This window comes from Colossoma macropomum, unplaced genomic scaffold, assembly GCF_904425465.1.
Source record: "Colossoma macropomum unplaced genomic scaffold, Colossoma_macropomum, whole genome shotgun sequence".
NCBI lineage: Eukaryota > Metazoa > Chordata > Actinopteri > Characiformes > Serrasalmidae > Colossoma > Colossoma macropomum.
This window is the reverse complement of record NW_023494799.1, coordinates 9,165,792-9,189,416: the sequence shown is the minus strand read 5'-3', so window position 1 is coordinate 9,189,416 and position 23,625 is coordinate 9,165,792. Positions and strand designations below refer to the sequence as shown.

Sequence of the window (23,625 nt, the reverse complement as noted above, 5' to 3'; positions counted from 1 at the left end):
TAGTCTGTGGTGGTCCCGTGGGGGTCCTGACCATTGAATAACAAGGTAAAAGGGGGCTAACAAAGTATGCAGAGAAACAGATGGACTACAGTCTGTAATTGTAGAACTACAAAGTGCACCTATATAGTAAGTGGAGCTGATTAAATGGACAATGAGCGTAGAAACAAGGAGGTGGTCATAATGTTATGCCTGATCAGTGTATAATATAGTTGTTCCCTAACTAAAGGTTCTGAAGACAAACCCCAGTGAAAGCATTTTTTTCTGAAAGAGTGTCAATCTGTGTACTTATGTATATGGAAAGTGACCAAATCAATACTGAGAGCAATCCAATAATAAGGATGACACTGAGAAGACCTGAGTGTTCTCCTTAGCCCAATCAGCACTACATTATGCGGTCAGCTAAACCCAGCACACGCTGACCCAGCACACTCAGCTGACCTACTGTAGTTCTCTTTTACTGTCTCTGCCCTGATTGACCCCACATTCCTCCCGCTACGAGCTGAGAGGACCTCTGGCTGTCACCTGGAAGATGGAGAGGCTGGATTTAGCGACGGGGCGGGTTGTCATGGCGATGCTGTTCTCCGATGACTCACACTCGTGGATGGTGACGATCTTGAGGGCAGGGGGAGGGAGGTGGAGGTGGGTGAGCCTGGCGTTCTTCAGGTGATGAAAGTCTCCCTCGGTGAGTGTGTACCTGAGGTCAGAGAGAGAGAGAGAGAGGGGGTCCACACGAACGCACTGCACAGCGTGGGCCGACCAAACCCAATACGGAGAAAAACAAAGGCTGAAAAAATGAAGATGCCCGCCTGGGAGAAGAGCGTGTGACGTGGGCGATTGTTACATACTGACAAGTCCTCTCAGAGGAAATGTAGGCAGGCTGGTATACATGAAAACCCAGGATTAATACTCTATAATTCATATCCAATCAGCCCACATCCCACCATCATTTACACTGTCAGCTCAGCTCAAACACACAGATCATAATGATCATATACAGTCGCTTACAGTTTACTACTGTCTCCCTTTCTCTCTCTCTCCTCTCTCTCTCTCTCTCTCTCTTTATCTCTTTCCCTTTCTCTCTCTTCTCTCTTTTTATCTCTTTCCCTTTCTCTCTCTCTCTTCTCCATCTTTCTCTTTTCTTTTTCTCACTCTCTTTATTTCTCTCCTCTCTCTTCTCTCTACCCCTCGCTTTTTCTCTCTGATCTCACTTTTCTTTTTCTTTTTTCTCTCTCTCACTCTTTCCCCATTCTATCTCTCTTTTTATCCTCCCTTTCTCTCTCTTCCACTTTCTCTCCCTTTCTCTATCTTCTCTCGCTCTCTTTCTCTTTCTCGCTCTTTATTTCTCATCTCTCTCTGTCTCTCTTTTCTCTACCCCCTCTCTCTGATCTCGCTTTTCTCTTTCTCTCGCTCTTTCTTCCTCATTCGGTCTCTCTCTTTTTCTCCTTCTCTTTGTCTCTCTCTTTCACTCTCTCTCTTTTCCACCTTTACTCTCCTTTCTTTCTCTTTCATCTCTTCTCACTCTTTCACTCTATTTCTCTCTCCCTTTCTCTCTTTTTCTCTTCCCCTTTCTCTCCCTCTTTTTAGTTCTCTCTTCTCTCTCTTTGTCTCTCTTTTATCTACCCCCTCTCATTCTCACTCTGATCCTTCTTTTGTCTTTCACTTGCTCTTTCTTCCTTATTCGTCTCTCTTTTTCTCCTTCCGTTCTCCCTCTCTCTCTCTCTCTCTCTCTCTCTCTCTTTCACTCTTTCTCTCTCTTCCACTTTCTCTTCCCTCTTTCATCTCTTCTCTCTTTTCACTCTCTCTTTCTCTCAATTTTTTCTTTCTCCTCTTTATTTCTCTCTTTGTCTCTCTTTTCTCTACCGCTGTCTTCCCCCGATCTCGCTTTTCTCTTTCTTCCTCGTTCTGTGTCTCTCTGCTCCTTTTTCTCCGTTTCTCTCTGTCTCTCTCTTTCACTCTTTCTCTGTCCTTCACCGTTTCTCTCCTTTCTTTCTCTTTCATCTCTACTCACTCTTTCACTCTATTTCTTTCTCCCTTCCTCTCTTTTTCCTTTCTCCCTATCTCTCGCTTCTGTCTTTTTCCTCTGTCCCTCTCCCTTTTCTCTGTCTTATTATCTCTTTATCACTCTCTTCTTTCTGTCTCTTTTCCCTCTCTCTCCCCTTTCGCTCTCTTCCAGCTCTTTCTCTTTCTCTCTTTCTTTCTTTCTTTCTTTCTGTGTCATTCTGTCTCTCTTTATCTCCTTCTTCTTTTCTCTCTGTCTCTCTGTCACTGTATTTTTCTCTCCTCTGCTGATTCTCTCCTCTCTTTCTCTTTCATCTCTTCTTGCACTTTCACTATATTTCTCTCTCCCTTCCTCTTTTTTCCTTTGTCTCTATCCCTTTCTCTCTTCTGTCTCTTTTTCCTCTATCCATCTCTTTTTTCTCTTTCTTACTCTCATTTCTCTCTTTTCTCTCTCTCTCTCTCTGCTCTCTTTTTCTCTCTTTCTTTCTTTCTTTCTCATTCTGTCTCTCTTTTTCTCTCTCCCTCTCTCTCTTTCATTTTTTCTTTCCTCTTTTTCTCTTTCATCTCTTCTTAGTTTCACTGTTTCTCTCTCCCTTTCTCTCTTTCCTCTCTCCCTTCTCTTTCTTTTCTCTCTCTCCTTCTCAATTCAATTCCATTCTTTCTCTGTCTCTCACTTCTTTCCATCTGTCTCTCTCGTTTTCTCTCTCTTTCATTTTCTCTCTCTTTCTCTTTCTTTTTCTCTCGTCTCTTCTCTCTCTGTCTCTGAACTTTATGCTGTGCATTAACCCCTCAAACCCCAGGTCTATAATTCAGTCATTAACCATAATATGTATCTTTTAGGATCCCTTATGGATTATCTGATAACTAAAACTAACGTGTACGCTCTGCAGTCTGAGGGTGAGGAGCTGAAGCGTGGGCCGACGTACTGCCCCGCGGGTTTAAGAGGTTAATAAAAGAGAATAACGCTGTCCGGCTCAAGAGATAGAGGGAGGCGAGGGTGAGTGGGCGGCTGACCTTCGACCTTTCTCCTGCGTCTTCTTGCTGTGGTCGAAGAGCGCAGCCTCGTTGAAAGAGACCCGGCGGCCCGTGGTCCCCTGTGGAGAGAAAGCGCTCGGTCTCTGCGTCGTGGGAGCTGCCCGCTGACACACAGTCTGACTCATCCACACGGATAGTGATTTCTGCAGAGAAGAGACCAAACATGCCACCAAGTACATCCCACCTTCTCAAATACATACCACATGTAAAAATGTGCTCGATTAATGTAAATATAATAGTTTTTCACAATAATCTCTGTCTGCCACATCTGTAACGTACGCTCAACTATCACAGACAATAATTACAACGCGTAGGTGAAGCAGCTGCCCACTGGATTCTAATTTAAAGTTGTTTATAATAGAAAAAGGCAGAAAAATAGGTGACCTATAACCCTTTGAAGTAACAGCTGGCAATAACCACTTGTTGTAGATTGTTGTTAATTATTTCTCACACGTAGCTCATTAAACCAAACAGAGAAATTATGTGTAATATGCAGATTCTAATCTTTCAATGTTCATCATATTTGCGTTTTTGTAAGGAGGAGATTTATTTTTTATTCCAAATTTTTTTGTCAGGTTTTTGCCATTTTTTGACATCAAAACAAATGGAAAAAAGTCAATGCAGACTCAAACCTGTCAATACAGAACGTAAACCAAATAAAGCTATTACATAACCAATTATGTAATTAATTATGCAATTATCACATTTAAATAATTACATAATGCAAATCGAATGTATAGCAACATGGCAATATCAACTCTTTTAAGGCCCAAGGGGAACAGCAGAAAATATTAAAAGGTACGTGTTGAGTAATGCCCATATTATACACGTCACTGCTCCATAATTATTGGCACCCTACAAAAAAAAAAGAGCATAAAAAAGTCTTTGTTGTTAATTTTCTCACACTGAAAACTTGAGAAAAAAAACAAAACACCTTTTTTTAACAAAACCATTATTAGTACCTCTCATGAATAAAATGTAACTAAAGAAGTTCCCATTTATATTTCACTCTTTTTAACCTGTTTAACATGTTTACTTTTGCTATCATTAAAAGTTTGAAATTTTCTCATATTTTTAGCATGAGATTTTACAGAGCCCTGCTGGTGGCATCCTATATAAATAAAAACAATATGTGGCAACGATGTAGGTGTGGGAACGAGATCCTAATGCGTGGCCACGACTTAGTAAGACATGGGAACGAGTTCCTAATGCGTGGCCGCGACTTAGTAAGGCAAGGGAATGAGATAATTAAGCCTTGACCACAGCGTAATAAGGCGTAATCTCGTTTCTACACCTTACGAACTTGTGGCCACGACTTAAAAATATCGTTCCCACTCCTTACTCAGTCATGGCCACGCATAATTTTTATTTATACAGGATGTCACCGGCAGGGCTCCGTAAGATTGAGCTACCTAACCGCAAAAACATCTTAATCGAGGGTGCTAATAATTATGGAGCTGACTGTGTTTTCTAGTTTTTATATGAGAGAGAACTTATGGATGTTTGGCCCAATAAAGCACTGGTAATTCTGTCCTAATGTTTTAGGTACAATAGCCCTAATAAGCTACACCCATCATACCATGCACAGGCTGAGACTCCTCGAGATAGGAGGTGGTGGTTTTCTCCGGATCATCACTGGCTCTGAAGCAGAGAATGAACCTTCAACACAGAGAAAGAATAACGGTCAACCAAATGACATGAAATGACTTAGGTTTAGATCAATTATAGATAAAAATGAACTCCAACAAGTCTACAGTAACTGAACCCCATAATAAAGAGCAGCTAATTGGATGGCAGCCCATTATGCCACTATCTTATTTTACTCATTCTCAGTGGTTTGATTTTCCACCTGTTCCTTCTTAAACCGTTTATTTTTGCAAACACCGAAATGAATTTGTCCTGATACAGTTGTATAAAACAGAACAGCCAAGATCAAATTACGTTTTGCTGATTTTCAGATAATTAAAGGGTTGAGATGCAAACAAAGTCATTCAGAGTGGTTAGATGTAAAATGGTTCACTGTAGAGAAACTTACTGACTCAGATTCCTTTACAGTGGTGGTGATAGGAACCAGACGCCCACCTCTAAAAGCTCCCTTACAGAAAGTTATTACATGAAACGGCTCTGAATATGCCGCCACATCTCTGAGACATTATTCTATGACAGTTTTGAGATAAACTTTTGGGTTATGATGTACTTTCAAAATCTATTAATGGTGGAGAGATACATCGTTACATGTAGGGTGCTATAAGGCAAAGTAGTCCCCAATAAAACTTTTTGTTTCCAAATTTGCCATTATTTGACCATCATCAACGTTCCATATAAAAACTCAGAAGACACGTGTAGGTTCACTGGTGGTTGTGGATAGTAAATAAAATGGCTATATCTGTATTGTAGACAAGGTGACCCCTGGTTCCCATCACCACCACTGTAAAGAAATCTCAGTCAGCAAGTTTCTCAACAAAGCCATTTCACATTAAACCACTCTGCATGACTTTGTTTATATCCCAACTACTGACTTATACAGAAATGTTGAAAAATTGGTGGAATTGCACTTTAACATTTAACTAATATGGTGTTTTCTCTGAGAAATTTAATGCACAATTTCTATTTATTTGCTGAGCTTAACATATTAGAAAAAATTAAACATATAAAATATAAAACGTGCTATAAATGTTTGTACAGGCAGCATTTGATTTAATTATTTTATTCCAATATGCTGTATTCAGCAGATAAACAGTGCTTGTGCATTCAAATGTTCAGAAGTCTGTTCTCTGTAGAGGTTTTTTACAAATCAACAAAACATGTAATTTGACCAGGGGCACTCAAACTTTTGCATACAACTGTACTTTATTATGGTCTTTCATCTGCTTTACAGCTGGTGCATTTTGTCTGTTCCGAAAAAATAAGTATCGTGATGCATATCATGCATTGTGAAAATGTCAGGTATTGTGATATATCGCCCACCCTTTACAGAGCCCGCTGTGCTGTCTGCACATTCAGTAATCCATGTTTTCTGAGAGACAATTTCTCCCTCCATATGGGAGCGTGTAGCAGTGAGGATAAACTGGGGGTGCTTTTTCAGTCCAAAGCAATGTACTCTGTGACTCTGCTCCACTATGTGTGAGTGTGTGTGAGTGTGTGAGCGGGTGTCGGAGCGTGCTCCACGCGCCAGGAGAGATTAATCACGGCTGATGGCTGCTATGAGATCTCATTAGCCTCGTCATTTGTGGGAGCTGCAGCGCTCCAGCCTGGTCGGGGCGCGGGCACACTCAGTACCTCTCAGCCACCACACTCACTCACTCAAACAGACCAGCACAGGGGGAAGGATGGTAACACTTCTGCCCCTGACAGAAAGGCACAGCACACAGCACTGTGAACTTGGCACCGAAGATCGATGGCAGCAAAATAACAGAAAGAACAGCTCTACAAGGAACCATACCCACCATCACAGTAGATTTTCAAGCTGAGGTTCAACCAAAAATAAAATTTGAGACAAGTTTTCTCAAAAATGTACTCAAACAACGAAGGAATGTTTAGTTTTCCACTGGAGCTATGAGGCTAATGTAGCTATCGATGGAAGCATTAAAGGGAAACTAAATCTAATTCTTCAAAGAATTTTACATAATTAAGTGGTTGAGAATGTAAACAAAGCCATTCAGAGTGCTTTGGTGTGAAATTCTCTGTTCTAGAGAAATCTGAAGCTAGAATTGTTCACAATGGTGGTGATAGGAACCAGACATCTGAAATCTCCCTCACAGAAGGTTATTACATGAAATGGTTAGATATGTGCTGCCTGATGTCTGAGGCATTGTTTTATGATAGTTTTGTGATGAAGTTTTGGCTAAAGATATATTTTAATCCTCTTATTTTAATCCATTCATGGCGGAGGGAACATGCAGAATGTTATAAGGCAAAATAGTCCCCAAAAAAAAACTTTTTTCAGATTTATGGCAACTTACCATGACAACATAACATAGACTCAATCAACATTACATAAACCTCTCACTGGTGGTTTTGGATAGCAAATAAAATGGCTATACTTGTGTTGTAGACATTGTAGACATTGTGACCCCCGGTTCCCATCACCACCACTGTAAAGAAATCAGTAAGTCTGTAAGAAATCTGAAAGAGTCTGTTTCTTTGCAATGAACCATTTCATGTCAAACCACTCTGAATGACTCTGTTTACATCTCAAGGACAGAATTATTCAGAAAATTGGTGGACTTTAAGCCATTTAGCATTGTGCAAACTGCATGCCTACATCACCTCATAATTGCCTGAAACCATATTAAGTTGTTAAGTAATCTCAAATAGACATGCTAATGTCATTCCTGACCCTGTATGACATAAAGTCACTATGATCTATATAAATGGACAGTAGCAGTAGCATTTTAGAGGCCTCAATTTGGTTAAAAGTATATTTACACAGCGTCAGATGCTGCATGATCAAGTCTAAGTGATGCTAAAAGCATGCAGTTTGCAAAATGAAAGAACCTTCAGACACCAAACATGTCTTAGCTGATTGACTATGACTGGAGAAAGAGGAAAGCTGAGCAAAATATGGGGAAACCATTGATTTACTCATCCTTCTGGAAGCACTTGCTACTTTTTGACCATCACATTCTGTAACAGGCCTTAGGCACAAGCAAAACTCATCATGAACAAACTGAAGTCATTAGCCATCTCAGTGCTATCTATAATACACTCACTGAATGGGCAATATCTCTCCTACAGCATGCCGGTCCATTAGCGTGTCCCTACTGCCTTTTTTGGCTCTATAGTTTTTGTACACTCCTTTTCTGCACTGCAGCATAGGACACATATCCTATGCTAGCACTTTGTAAAGCCATTTCTTTCATTGTCAGAGCACTCTGTCTACTGATGGGCTGCAAGCACCCATATAAAAATCTGATATATGGCCATATATGCACATATATCATAAAAGGTCAGGCATATATTTCAAAATACATGGTCATAAATGTAGTGTACATGTAAGTCACAAATATAAGCATAATATATAGATCATACATATGTCTGATAGGTGGGTGACATACATACATATACATACATGCATAAAATATGGATCATACATATTTTGTATATCTATTTCTGATACAAACACTGAGTCTAAATCTAAATTAAATGCAAAAAAACGTGTATAACATGAAGCTAGCATATATATAATCATATATGAATATTATTTTGTGTTGAATAGTGTTTTCTATCATATATTTTTGAATAGATGTGTTAAACATATATGCTTGCATGAGCTGATATATATATATATATATATATATATATATATATATATATATATATATATATATGGCTGAAATATATTTGTATCCACTAGATTTTGTCAAAATGCACAATGTCACACAACAAAGTTGGCATGTGTCACATATGTGCATATATGACAAAATCTAAGTTGGATATATTCATGTTTTTAAACACCTCAGTGTCACTGCTGGGACTGAGAACAGTCCACCAGCCAAAAATATCCAGCCAGCAGCGTCCTGTGGGCAGCATCCTGTGACAACTGATGAAGGACTAGAGGATGACCAACGCAAACTATGCAGCAGCAGATGAGCTATCGTCTCTGACTTTACAACTACAAGATGGACTGACAAGGTAGGAGTGTCTAATAGAGTGGACAGTGAGTGGACACTGTGTTTAAAAACTCCAGCAGCACTGCTGTGTCTGATCCACTCAGACCAGCACAACACACACTAACACACCTCCACCACGTCAGTGTTACTGCAGTGCTGAGAATGATCCACCACCCAAATAGTACCTACTCTGTGAGGGGCCATGGGGGTCCTGAAGAACAGGGTAAGAGGGGGCTAACAAAGTATGCAGAGAAACAGATGGACTACAGTCTGTAACTGTAGAACTACAAAGTGCACCTATATAGTAAGTGGAGCTGATAAAATGGACAACGAGTGCAGAAACAAGGATTATTAGCGCTTGTAATCATTTGAACTAGAGCAGAATTTAGTCATTGGTTGTTATTTTATATGATGCTTGTGAATAAATGCATTACAATATATTATCCACACTCAGTGTTGGTCCTGGAGCAGCCCTGCCTGCATGATTTAGTGTTTTCCCTGCACAATCACTTCCCCTCAGAAATGGCTTGGTAATCAGCAGATTGGCTGTATCAAGTGTGTCAGAGCAGGAAAAGTACTAAAATAAGCGGGGCAGGGTTACTCCAGGAAGGCCTAATTCATTTACACTGAAAGAAGAAATGCATCCCTTGCATTAGTGCATGAGCTGAAGACATAATTTCCATGTGAATAAAAAATGTTACATCCACACAGTTTCGTCTTTCACTGTACTTACTTTTGGCAATAACTGTGTAGGTGTAATACATTTTACTCATGTGGAAATTAGGTTCACTTTCGTCTCACCGGGCGTAGCGCCGGTCCCCCTCACAGCAGCGGCGGCAGGCGATCAGCAGGACGGACAGCAGGACCAGCGTCCCCCCAAGGAAGATGGACAAGAGGACCAGCAGCAGGACGTAGCCATCCTGCCCCCCGGGCTCCAGGGGGAGCTCCTGAGTAAACAACAGAGGCGGTCAGTCAGGTTCAATGTGGAAACATGAGTTCAATGAAACCCCTTTAACCCCTTAATCTCTAGGTTTATTATTCGGTTATTAATAATACATGAACATTCCACCATTTGTCAACATTTCTGCATAATTAAATAATATGTTGGAAGGCAACGTAGTAGATAAACAGCTATTTATCATTATCAACAACACATAGCAACGCAGAAGACATGTAGGTTCACTTTTTGTTTTAAATGGCAAATAAAAAGGTTCTGTTTATGTTGTAGACATCAAGACCTCTGGTTCCTATCACCACCACTGTAAAGAATCATTAAGTTCTCTTCAGAGAATCATTTCACATCAAACCTCCCCCTTCAAGGCTTACTATTCAGTTACTATTATAATTGTTCAGCATTTACTATGAATTATTCAATAACTACTACAAATTATTCACGCACACACACACACAATCTAAACCGCTTATCCTCCTGAGTCGCAGACGGTGCTGGAGCCTATCATAGCGGTCACTGGGCGAGAAAGAAGGTAACACCCTTGACAGGTCACCAGTCCATCATAGGGCAGACACACAGACATACACATTCACACACACATTCACACCTAGGGGTAATTTAACCTCTCCAATTTGTCTGACTGCACGTCTTTGGACTGTGGGAGGAAACATACAAACTCCACACAGAAAGGACCCTGGTCACCCGGCCAGGGAATCGAACCCAGCCCCTCCTTGTTGTGAGGCGACAGTGCTACCCAGAAATTATTCAGCATCTATTAATCATTCAGTAACTACTATGAATTATTCAGTATCTGCGCCTAAAATCATTCTTTGCCTGAACTAAAAATATGGAATGTATTACCACACAATAAAATGACTTTCTTTCAAATGAAGGCCATTAGTTAATCCAACAAAATGTACTTAAACTGACCACCATTTGTTAAAAAAATCTGCTATCACATTTCTAACTTTGGTCATTAAAAGCTGATGAACTTGATCTACTGGTAATGATTTAATTATGTTAGCCCAATCTTATTATTATTTTACTAAAGTTGGTCTAAAAGTGGCCATTGTAATGACCAGTGAGATTAGAACCACATTCAAAAATAGACAATGCAGCAAAATCAGCAATAACAAAGCTTGGCAATTAACTTAAATACAGAATATAAGGGTATGCCTGAGGGAAGATAGCGTAAGACGAAAGACAACACAGAGATGGTAAGCAAACCAGGTGGAAAGACATATCCAATAGGCAAACAGATGGAGGCAGAAGCCAGTAAAATATTTGAATGCAAGAAATCATCACAAATAGTTTCAGATTAAAATAGCTGAGTGACTGGGATATCCTATTTTAACTACTACAGACTTTTTTTTACAACATTTATTTGGGTATGCGCCTCATGATTCCTGGTGGAAATCCTGTGAGATTTGGAAAAACAATTTTATCTCTTTTGTAGGACTTGATTGACTGATTTAACGTTTGGGATAATGATGTTCTTTCAAAGCTAATACTTAAAATAAATTTTAAAAATAGGTGTTTTGTAAGGAGGAAAGTGAATCAGTGGTTCACCTCTTTTATGATTGTATCTTTTGTGTCTCTTTTCTGGTCTCACCTAAGTTTAATTCTCCTGTAAATCACAGTCACAGCTTTACTATGAAAGGTATTGTTTGTTACAACATAAGGTCTAATACTGCTCTTGAATATGTTAATTATTTTATCTTCAAAATAATTTATTCAGAAAAACAAATTCAAATTCAATTCCAAAAATATCAGTGTTAGAAATGAAGCAGTGGATTACATCCTTTAAAGTGATGAATGATAAGAAGAGCAATGCTTTTCTCAAATGTGTGAAGCTTTGCAACCTATTTCAAATTCCTCTGTGTCTGATTATCATCATGATACAATTTTCTTTTTTGTATTTTATTTATTTAATTTGTTTTTATATATTTTTTAAACTTATTATTTATTATTTATTTATTTATCTTATATATATATATTCATTTGATTGTATTTCACTTTATGTTATTTTAGATTATTTTGCTGCTGTTAATTTACTCATTCAGCGTAAAAATACAAACAGGTCAATTCAATTCATTTCAACTTGATTTGTTTTCTTAACACGCACAAGAGCCACTTCTACCTTTTTTTCTACCTTTTTTAGGTACACTATAGGGACAAAAGTATTGGGACACACCTCTTAATCATTGAATTCAGGTGTTTCATTCAGTCCCATTGCCACAGGTGTATAAAATCAAGCACCTAGCCCTGCAGTCTGCCTTTACAAACATCTGTGAAAGAACGGGTCATTTTAAAGAGCTCACTGAATTCAAGCATGGTACTGTAATAGGATTCCACTGTTGCAACAAGTCAGTTGGTGAAGTTTCTTCTCTCTTAGATTTTCCACAATCAACTGTGAGTGGTATTATTGAAAAGTGGAAGCATTTAGGAACCACAGCAGTGGAAATGTATTCTGTGGAGTGACAAATAACACTTCTCTATCTGATTGCCAGGAGAACGTTACCCACCTGCATTGTGCCAACTGTAAAGTTTGGTGGAGGAGGGACAATGCTATGGGGATGTTTTTCAGGGGTTGCTGTGGCCCCTTAGTTACAGTTAAGGGAAATCTTAATGTCTCAGCAGACCAGGACTTTTTGGACATTTGTATGCTTCCACCTTTGTGGGAAACAGTTTGGGGAAGACTCTTTTCTGTTCCAGCATGACTGAGCCCCAGTGCACAAAGCAAGGTCCATACAGGCATGGCTGGGTGAGTTTGGTGTGGAAGAACTTGACTGGCCCGCACAGAGCCCTGACCTCAACCCCATCAAACACCTTTGGGATGAACTAGACTGGAGATTGCAAGCCAGGCCCTCTCGTCCACCATCAGTGTCAGACTTCTTCTGGATGAATAGGCAAAAATTCCCACAGTCACTCTCCAAAATCTTGTAAAAAGCTTCCCAGAAGAGTAGAAGCTGTTGTAGCTGCAAAGGGGGGAACAACTCCATATTAATGCCTATGGATTTAAAATGAGATGTCCTAAAAGCTCCTGTAGGTGTAATGTGTAGGTGTCCCAATACTTTTGTCCATATTGTGTACCTACTATGAATGAATAAGAAAGAATGAGGTGCTGAAGTGTGGGCCTCCATTCTGGCTTTTAGTGCCTAAAATAGCTTTAAAACAGAGAAACAGAAGCTGAGATTTTGCTACAAAAACACAATCTCAGTGTGACGTCACTTTGGCACAAAAAAGTGACTTTTCTGCAACACCAACATCATATTTTTAGACAGATTTCTCTCCTACTTGCCACATCTCACACCAACACAATGTAATCACAGATCATTTCAAGCTGCAGTACATCAGACTAGTACAGACGCTTAAAGCTTCATTAATAAAGCAGGAATGTTCTTCTCTTCAATTCTGAGAGAGGCACAGTGTCCTTCAAACCAAACCTCATACTGTCACTTGTTGCGCGCCTACAGGCCAGCACAAATCCTTAAAGAGCTCGAATGACATTATTTTCAATTCTGAGCTTCAAAAGCTTCTTTTGTTTGATCCTGAAACTTTCATTTCTAATGAAAACGCACACACAGACGACTCTGCATGAAAGCTCTTCTGTTCTGCATGACGGCGAGCGCTCATCTCTCGGTGCGAGTGGGCGGAGAGGGCGAGGAGGACACAGGTGTGTGTTCTTTTGTTCCAGAGTTGAGTTGTTAAGTGCAGTGTTCAGTGCTCCAAAGAGTGAATGGGGGGTTCGCAAAGATCCAGCAGCGCAGCCCTGGACCACTGACACCAGCACAATGCACACAAGGCTTCCTTCTGAAAGAGATCAAAGCCCACAGGCACACAGTACCTCTTGCCTCACCACCTGTTTAATTGTCATCCGCGGCCCATCTATCCAGAGAAGCGATCAGTGGAAACGAGCCAAATTGGTGCAGAAGAATAGGAAACGCATACGGCCTAAGACCTTACAATTACCTTCCCATGCCTTTCTTCACTGCTACAGCAGCGTATATACCTCCAATTATCTGAGTGGTACTCATCTATAAGCCAAAAATAGAAGCCATTCTATAACTGTGGGTACTTTTATGTGCTATAAATGTGTCTTTGATTCATTTTTATGAGTAGTGTGCAAAAGTTAGCGACTTTTATTTAATTTGCAGTCAAAATGGCCATTAATTCCAAGTTATTAATTTAGATTAGATCAGATATAAGACAATCCACTTACATAAGCAAGGAACATGTCACACCATACAAGACCTGGTAGACCACCAAAGCTGTCGCCATCAGATAAACAACATTTAAAGCTTTCATCTGTGACAGAGAGGAGAAAATCAAACTGCTTCAGATCTGAAAACATCCACAGGTGTTTCTGTCCATCCTTCCACTCAACGTTCAACAACACTGAATTTGTTTGGGGTTATTTGGATCGTGAGAAGCAGAAAATGCAACCAACTTCTAAGACTGAACTTTGGAAAACTATCCCTGCAGATTTCTTGAAAGCAAGTCTCCTAAAAAGAATGGAAACCATAATAAAGGTAAAGGGTGGGGACTCTAAATACCAAAAATTGTACTTAGTTATTCAGGCTTGTATGAACAAAAATGTATTAAATATACGTTTTCTGCTTTTTGTATGATGCTGAAAAATTAATATCTAGAACTTAATATCTGTTTTGGCTGGAAATTAAATAAATGAAGGGTGGTCTCTGACTTTGGACAGTGCCATAAGTTTGTCTGCTATTACTGTATATCATCGCTGTCCAAAGAAAAACATGTATCCAAAATAGTAACTTTACAGGAGAGGGCAAAAACTTTCTTTACTTTTAATGTAAGTCAATGGAAAGAGATTTACTTCTAAGCAATTTTGGTGCATTTTTATTGGTCCATTCATCTTGAAATATTCACACAATGTAAAGAATGCTTGTTGTGCTCAAATGATATTGAAAAGTGCAAATAGCCAAAAATGGAAATACATGTTTTTCTTTGGACAGCGATGACGTACATCTTGAATGGATTTCTCTTAAAACCTTGATTTTCAGCCTTTCGTCCATCTGACTGTGAAATTCTAACTTTTACTTTGCAGGAAAAGAAAACAAAAAAGAAAAAAATAAAACATTTGAGAATTTAAATATCCTAAAATATTAATTTATTTTGTAATTTATATTCACAGCCAGAATGTAATAATATAATGCACTGCAAATATAAAATCTATATAGTATAACATTTATCGTGATTATGAACAGGTCATTGTGTGTCCAAAAAATCATTGTGACTGCACTGCAGACTCATTGCTCATTGTCCAGGACAGCGAGTGAACCCTCAAACGTACTCAATTAGCTAAGATGTGTTTGGTGTCTGAAGTTTGCTTCTTTAGCTTTGTACTGGAGCTACAAGGCTAATGTAGCTAACACGTACTAGAAGCTGACATCGAACCCGGTTAGCATGTAAAGCCCATGAGTAAATTATCACACAGTGTCCTCAAACCATGTCGAGTTGTTAAGTAATCTTAAATAAACTCTAACTGTATGACTGAAATCGATGGCATATACACTATATGGACAAAAGTATTGGGACACCTACACATTACACCTACAGGAGCTTTTATGACATCTCATTCTAAATCCATAGGCATTAATATGAAGTTGGTCCCCCCTTTGCAGATATAGCAGCTTCCACTTCCGGGAAGCTTTCTACAAGATTTTGGAGAGTGTCTGTAGGAATTTTTGCCCATTCATCCAGAAGAGCATTTGTGAGGTCAGACACTGATGTTAGACGAGAGGGCCTGGCTCACAATCTCCATTCTAGTTCATCCCAAAGGTGTTTGATGAGGTTGAGGTCAGGGCTCTGTGAGGGCCAGTCAAGATCTTCCACACCAAACTCACCCAGTCATGCCTTTATGGACCTTGCTTTGTGCACTGGGGCTCAGTCATGCTGGAACAGGAAAGGGCCTTCCCCAAACTGTTCCCACAAAGGTGGAAGCAATTCTCCAAAATGTCTTAGTATGATAAAGCATTATGATTTCCCTTAACCGGAACTAAGGGGCCTAGGCCAACCCCTGAAAAACAACCCCATAGCATTGTCCCTCCTCCACCAAACTTTACAGTTGGCACAATGCAGTCAGGCAGGTAGCGTTCTGCTGGCACTCGTCAAACCCAGACTCGTCCATCAGACTGCCAGATAGAGAAGAGTGATTCGTCACTCAGAATATGTTTCAACTGCTCCAGAGTCCAGTGGTGGTGTTCTTTACACAACTCCATCCGACACTTAGCATTGTGCATGGTGATGCAAGGCTTGCGTGCAGCTGCTCAGCCATGGATACCCAGGCCATGAAGCTCCTGGTGCAGTTTTTGTGCGGATTTTAATGCCAGAGGAGGTTTGGAACTCTGCAGTCATCGAGTCAGCAGAGCGTTGGTGACTTTTATGCATAAATTTTAAAAGGCAGGTTTTCTAGACCTAGAATTAAGTCCCCAGTCTTAGTCCCAGGACTAATTTATGCTGTTTATTGTCTAGACATAATTGCACCCAAAAACCAGGCCAATCCATGAGAAGGTAAAACTTTTCAGAACTACACAAATAACATCACAGTCATTGTCGGTGCTTTAAAGTTTCTGTATTCATGCTGTTCTTGGCTGGAAGGCACCAACTGCCTTCCATCAAAGAAAACTCCAGCTTAAAGTCAACCACTGATCAACATTTTTTTCCCATTAAGAAGATAATTTAGCAGATGCCGGTAATTGAAGATGCTGGCTGTCATTCTGATTCTGATGTTTGTCTACATTGTTTGTCTATGCAGTGAGCTCAGTCTGACTGAAGAAAGTTCTCGTGCAGGGCTTAATCTGTTTAGATCAGGCTGAGAATTCAATTACTGAGAACACAGAACAGGATATTTTCTATTTGCATGTCTGGAGATACTTGTAGAGGGAGATTGGAGGTAATGAAAGAGAACAGTGCAGGAAGAAGGGGAGAGGAAGAGAGAATGAAAGAGAGAGAGGAAGATGTATACTTACTGTGGGGCTTTCTGTTAGGTTTTTCCAGACGGCAGACTCATTGCTCATGGTCCAGGCCAGCGAGTGCGTCCCCCTGAGGAAGGCGTGCAGCTGTTTTAAGGCCAGCAGGAACACTATGGAGACGTTTCCAATTCTCCAACGTGACTCAAAGTAACAGATTATCAGCCATGATTCAGCCAAAAATCAACTTTCCTTTACCCCAAATGTTCTCAATCAGCCAAGACATGTTTGGTGTCTTTAGTTTGCTTCGTTAGTTTTGTATTGGGCCTACGAGGCTAATGTTGCTAACAAGTGGTGAAAGCTTATACTTCTATCTTATGTGGGTTCATATGCTCAAATGCTAAGTATGTTGCATAGCTAAAAACAATAGTATTGCTGCTCTTAGCTATGAAATTTTTCTCCCTGGTTTAGCCAAAGGTAAAGTCATCCTCTATCACATGATGCTACCAAGCTATGAGAATAAGGCCTGGTGCTTCTTCTGACACACATGAGGAGCCACCGTATCTTTTCAAACTGCAGCTAACACACTATCATTTGGCAGTTTAAGATCCTTGGAGGAGAACTACCAATACATCAGCTAACAAACACCCACGCTAGCTAGCATAACGCCAGAGACATTATAATGAGGAGACAGTGCACTGGTTGACAAACAAATGGAAAAGCTTGTAAGGCTCAACATGGCGTCTGTCCACTGTCCAGTAAAAAGAGCTAATCAGCTAGCAGGTAAAGCTGCAAGTGGGAAAAGCCCTCCTTCATAGTCAGGACAAGCTGAAAAAAATGTGTTTTCTGCGTTATTTTAGCTAAACGCTACAAATGACAGTAAATAATTGCCCAAAGGCATTGCCAAGCTGGTCGCAGACTGGACAGATGTTCCTATAAAGACTTTGATCATGCTCATGCTGAGTGATGGGGAAGAAGGAGGGCTGTCTTAGCGAGACCAATTCTGTTTTCTTGGAGTCGGATGGCTGTGGCATCACTGGGGAATGAATTTGCCATTTCCCAAATACAGCCTTGGAACATATTTTGTTCATTTCTATAGGTAACACAATGCCACACACTGTCTCAAACCACATAAGCAAGTCTATTTGAGATTACGTAACAACTAGACATGGTTTTACGCAAGATTTTAATGATGCCCAATTCTCAACAAGCTTCCATTATTTTTTAGCTTTAGCTTTAGCTCCAAAACTAAAGAAGCAAACTTTGGACACAACACATGTTTTGGCTGATCAATTACATTGGGGTAAGAGGAGAAATTTGTATGTTTGCTTTTTGGCTTATCATTTGAAGATGAGCAGGAACATTGTGGAGACATTTGATATTAGACACCAAGCATCACATTGAACTGGCTAGTAACTAACCAGGAGACTTGAGTGAACTCCTGGTGGGCTGGTAGCATTTTGGGCCTGTTAATGTGAGCTAATGTACAAACTCAAGCACAAGAATGCTCATAAAAACTACAAATGTTGTGTCCAAGTGTATATCTGTAGTAATTTAGAGGTTAAACTAACAGCACCTGAAGTGCCCCAGCCCAGGTGATTGCTAATGAGCCTCATACAGTGGATAGAGATTAGATGAAGCTAAAGTTAGCTTCTTATTCTCATTCCTGTTCCACCTTAGATGTTGTAGCAGTTACGTTCAGACATCTGCATGTGCGCTAGCGTGCAACTGCTGCACTATTTAAGGTGGAACAGAAATTGAAATATGAAGGTAACCTCAGCCTCGAGATTAGCATATCAAATTGAGTGCAATGGTGACACAAGCAGTGGTCTACAGATTTCATTACTTTTTTTGCAAATGTATGTGAATTATGTGAAGATGGACGGCACTGGCAAGAACTGCAAACCGAGTTGGCACCAAGAAGACAAGAATGATGAAGCTACATAAGGAGGATGAGGACATTTCCAAGCAGGTGGACAGTGAGAAATGTGACAGGACCTTAAGATACTTAAAAATAAAAACAAGACCCACTTCGGCACTGCTTGTAACTCACTCATTCACTCCCTCACATTTAGCAGGCGGACAGTTCTCCACAAGGGGGTGCCATTAGCAGTCAAATAGCTTTGATGCTTCACAAGAGCAGTGCTTCACATCAATGAGACAGCGTGCCCTAGTGCCCTAACCCAACTGGTATACAGAGCATTACTGTGTCACCTTTATTATCCATGACCTGAATGAACTTAGCCTGGCAAAGCTGCTCAACACAAGATAGTGAAGAAAAGACCTATGTGGACTGTTAGCTCCAGAATGCAGCTTTAAACATTCTGCTACACATGTTAATCCCTTTAAAGTCCGGCTGTCTCTTTCTTCTCTGTATAATGAGGCGATGATTCCAGCTTTCCAGAAGCTGAGGCCCAGCAGCATGTGCTCCGTCTCTGATAATGTCATTATTGCTGCAGCTTCCTCTGCCTAAACCACATAAACATAAATCTCCCTCTCTCTCTGCACACGCATATATATGTGTATGTGTATATATATATATATATATATATGTATATATATACACACACACACAAACGTATGTGTATGTATATCCCTCTGTTTCCCACTCTCTCTCTCTCTCTCTCTCTTTCTGTCTGTCTACCACACACATACAGACAGTCAGACGCACATACATACTTACACTCACCTTCCAAGCAGCTCCACTCATATAACAGGAAAAAGGCAGCATGCAGAGAGATGTGTGTGCCGTCCCTATTCCGCCAATGCTGAGACGATGCCTGAAGTCAGAGTGTGTGTGCGCGCGTGTGTGTGTGTGTGTGCAAGTTGAGCAGCGTTCTGTGTGTGTGTCTCGCTGCAAAACCCTCTGTTCCTGCTGCATACTCAGTCAGCCTCTGCCCACCCACCTGGTCGTAGAGCCTCATAACAGCTCAACATTATCACTCTCTCTTTCTCTCTTTTTCTATCTCTCCTCATCCAAAGACTATCTAGCCCAGAGAAAATGATGGTCCATTCATTTATTACCATTTTGAGATGCAGAATGCTCCACATCTAATCAAACAGCATACCAGACTGCCAGACCTTGAAATAATGCACGGCAAACGTTTCATTTTACTACCTGTACATTGAATTTTAGATGCATATGAACACTCATTAGATCCTGCTGGTGTGGGTTTCCCCTCTTTCAGGGATATAAATAATATAAATATATATAAATAATATTTCTTGAAGCACACTTTAAGTAGTTCTTGCCTTTGACTTGCTGTGCTAGAGAAACTCCCTAACTGGTATAGGGCTGTCACTGTCAATTGTATCAGTAGTCGAATAATCTAGCAATTAAAGAGTAATAATTTATGTGCAATTTATTACTGCAAACATTTTAATTTACTTTGTATATGTTATATGTAACTACAAACATACATGAGATCTGGCTGGTGTGGGATTCCTCTCTTTCAATGAGTGTGTTTACATGCACTCAATACTCTGATCATAACCAGATTTCTGCAGTTATCTGATTATTCAAATGGTCATGTAAACAGAACACTCTGATTTCTTAGATCGGAGTAAGGTTTAGAAATCTGAATAAGAAATCTGATAAAGAGAGCTGGATTTTAGCTCTGTAATCAGATTTCTTAGTGCATGTAAACTCTTACTCTGATTTCTTTCGGATTTCTCAGTCTGCACATGTGCGAGAACAGACCACGGTACCAGAAATAAGCAAGAAGCGTCACTGCGAGACGCAGCAAAACACTTTTGGAGCAACACTGAAACCAACTACATACTTGACGAAATGAAAGACTTAAATATTCTTCATCTTCTAGATGATGTATGTTCATATTTCCAGGTAATGTGGCGCGATGTTTTTAAAAAAAAGATGTACATTTATTGTCTTCTGCTTATTGGTTTATTGGCCGGTTGCAAAGCAGAAATCTGATTACTGCCTGACTTATGTAGACCTGGAGTTTTCCGTTATCTGATTACTCAAGTGCATGTAAACGCATTGATCGGATTACTGACAAAATCTGATTTTCTGCAGTTATCAGATTATTAAGTGCATGTAAATGCACTCAATGTTTTGAGAGCTAATACCACCCCTTTTTGGGGAAGCTTCAGTCTGCTAAATATGGGTTTATAATGACCTACAGACCTTGTTTATCACTCAGACTACAAGTTAACAACTAAGATGATCCATCGAGAATGAAAAGTTTAATTCTTTCATTTTTTTAATCGACGTATTGTATAATAATGTAAAACACTCTAAAAAATTATGTTGCTTCAAGGGTTCTTTAGTAAAGATTAAAGGTTCTTTGCATTATGAAAGCGTTCTTCAGATTGATGCAGAATGTGCTGCAGATTGTTCTATATAGAACCTTTTTGAAAGGGATTCTATATAGCACTCAAAAGCGTTCTTCTATTGTTACAAGCTTGACATTGTGGGTGCTATCTAGAATCTTTTTGAAAAAGGTTCTATATATTACAATCTGTAGCACATTCTTAAGAACTCTTTCATGATGCAAAGAACCCTTTAATCATGCAAAGGGTTCTTTGAGTATCCGTGGTTTTTTATAGAACCAATTTCTTTACCGCAGAATGCTTGAAGAACCATCTTTTTTAAGAGTGTAGATTTTAGCTGCGCAATCATGTCCTAAACTTAAAAATTCCTTAAAGCACCCACTGTTGAAAGGTTCTTTAGGGAACAGTGATTCATCTACTGCATCGCTCCATAGAACCATTTCGGGCACCCTCAGACTTTAGTAGTTCTGTGCACTGTTAATAAACTAGACATAATCTAAAAACCTGATCAAGTTTGGATAAATATATTAAAAGTCACTGTCTGTGCTAAATGTCCAAAAGTATCCAGACACCCCTTCTAATTAGCTAAATCAACTATTTTATGGTGCACTCATTGCTGACACTTGCATGCTTGTATAATCTCCTTAGAAAAGCATTGCCAATAGACAGCAGCTGCACAGGAGCCTAAGGTCATCATACCCGTTTCCAAGTGTGGGCTGGAGGAGTATAAAGCCCCCCTGCATTGGGCTGTGGAGCATGTTCTGCATTCCATGTAGTGATGGAACTCCACCCAATATCTTTGGGGTGAGTTGGAGTGACTCAGAACTCATCCAACATCAGTACCCAACCTCACTGATGCTCTTGCAGCTGAATGCAATCAGATCTTCACAGCAATGTTCTAACATGTAGTGTAAAGCCTTCGCAGAGCAGTAGAGGAGCAAAGCGCAGGACAAACTTCTTACTATTAGAAGAAACATTGAATGAGCAGGTGTCTACAAACTTTTGGACATATTCTATCGGTCCAGCCACTGACCCACCTTTAGAGATGAAAAACCCTTGAAACAGGGAACTGTTGCTTTCAGTTCTGTCCCTTCACGCTCCAAACAAGGGGTGCCAAGCATCTGCTCCAGACATCCGGACACTCATTTTATGCCAAGTGCATCATTTTAAAGGTAAGACAGGACTACGTCTGTGCTGCGTTATGTCACATCACAAATAATTGATCAACTTATGGAGCCAGACCCACTCGGCTATAAATTATTTTTGCAACGCTGGCAGGAAATCACTCTCTCCTCCAAAAGTCAGCCAAATTGTAAATGCATGCATCTGGCTGTGCTTCCCCCCCAGCATATTCCCCATCAGCACTGTAGCAGCACACAATTCCAAGCAACACAGGCTGGTCAAAAGATGCCAAGAGTGATGGTGAGTTATGAAGCAATATAATGGCATAAAGTGAAGATGAAGACTAAGGAAAAGCTAATAACCCAAGCAAGTGGAGATGAGAAGGCATAAGTAATCAATATACTATCCTTTTTTGTCACTAGCTCAAAAATGAACTAGTGTAACAATTGCTTGCATGAACTGAAGCCTTCTTTGACAGATTAGAGGTAGTTCTGGAGAGGCTGCGCGCTTTGCTGAGCCCCTGTGAGGCTGACAGTGACAGTGCTGTCCATAAGCAATGCAAAGAACCTACAGCAGTTCAGCAGAAGCGAATAGCAAACGAGCTGCATGCAAGTAAATGATCACACAGGCCTGTTCAAGCTTACCTAATTATAATGGATGTGATCCATGTAAGAATGCTTCGCCGAAAGCGAGCGAGTGTCCTCCCAGCACGCTGATATGAGAATGTAAAAGCTAAATGTATTTATGAATGAAATGAAAGCCCCGCGTCAGACACACCCACCCTCCCACCGCCCAGCGAGGAAAGCACCGTGTGACGTAGAAGGTGAGCTAAGGCGAAGGGGAGACAAAGACCGGGCTCCTTCCAGAATGAATAATGAGGGGAGCACAGAAACCTGACAGACCCTCTTATTGTTTGATGTCAGGTGAGGAGATCATTCAAAGGTGCTAATATGAGGCAATTATTTCATTTCATCCAATAATTATAATTATAAAGTATAATGCATAATAAATAATAATTCTTTCAGCCTGTATTATAACAGTTTTTTTTTCCTGTTAGGCAGCCCAGCCTGTAGGGTCTTTAATGAAGGCATATATCCGAAAAAGAACATTTTGTAACGTTTTGTGAAGATTTGTTAGCCCTAATTGCCGGTGACTGTCTTTGGTAGTGTCCAGGCGCCACCTAGTGGCCATCAAGATCACTTACAGTCGTTGCACCTGCTTGTTAAAAGGGAATTCCGCCGGTTCATATAGTGCCAGAATATGACATGGTACACTGGATATAAACGGATTTATTTACAGTAGTGGCGATAGGAGCCAGGCGTTGGGATGTCTATAATGCATATATAGCCATTTTATTTACTATTCAAAACCACTAGTGAGCTTTCATGTGTTGAAAATGGTTAAATAGTCTTTGGGGACTATTTTGCCTTATAACGCCCTGCATGTACCTCTCCGCCACAGCATTTTGGGGGACAAAGCCTTATCTGAAAAATATCGTAAAACAATGTCTCAGGCAGTCGTAACCATTTAATGTAAGTAGTTTTCTCTGGTCCCCACTGTGAACAATTCTCACTACGTTTCTCCAGGACGGAGCATTTTTATGAAATAACTCTTAATGGTTTACATCTTAATGATTTAATTATGCAGAAGTTTGGAGAGAAATTTTAATGGA

General features: G+C 40.1%; 1 protein-coding gene across 1 annotated transcript in view; it reads right to left on the bottom strand.

Moving 5' to 3' along the window:
• cbarpb (CACN subunit beta associated regulatory protein b) overlaps positions 1 to 22,684 on the bottom strand; it is a 32,396-nt gene extending 9,712 nt beyond the window's left edge. Inside the window, 7 exon segments of the mRNA XM_036587110.1 lie at positions 523 to 694; positions 3,013 to 3,092; positions 3,094 to 3,176; positions 4,613 to 4,692; positions 9,447 to 9,592; positions 16,599 to 16,671; positions 22,598 to 22,684. Coding sequence (XP_036443003.1) covers positions 523 to 694; positions 3,013 to 3,092; positions 3,094 to 3,176; positions 4,613 to 4,692; positions 9,447 to 9,592; positions 16,599 to 16,646 — 609 coding nt within the window. The 5' untranslated portion in view covers positions 16,647 to 16,671; positions 22,598 to 22,684.
• Positions 22,685 to 23,625: the final 941 nt, after the last annotated feature.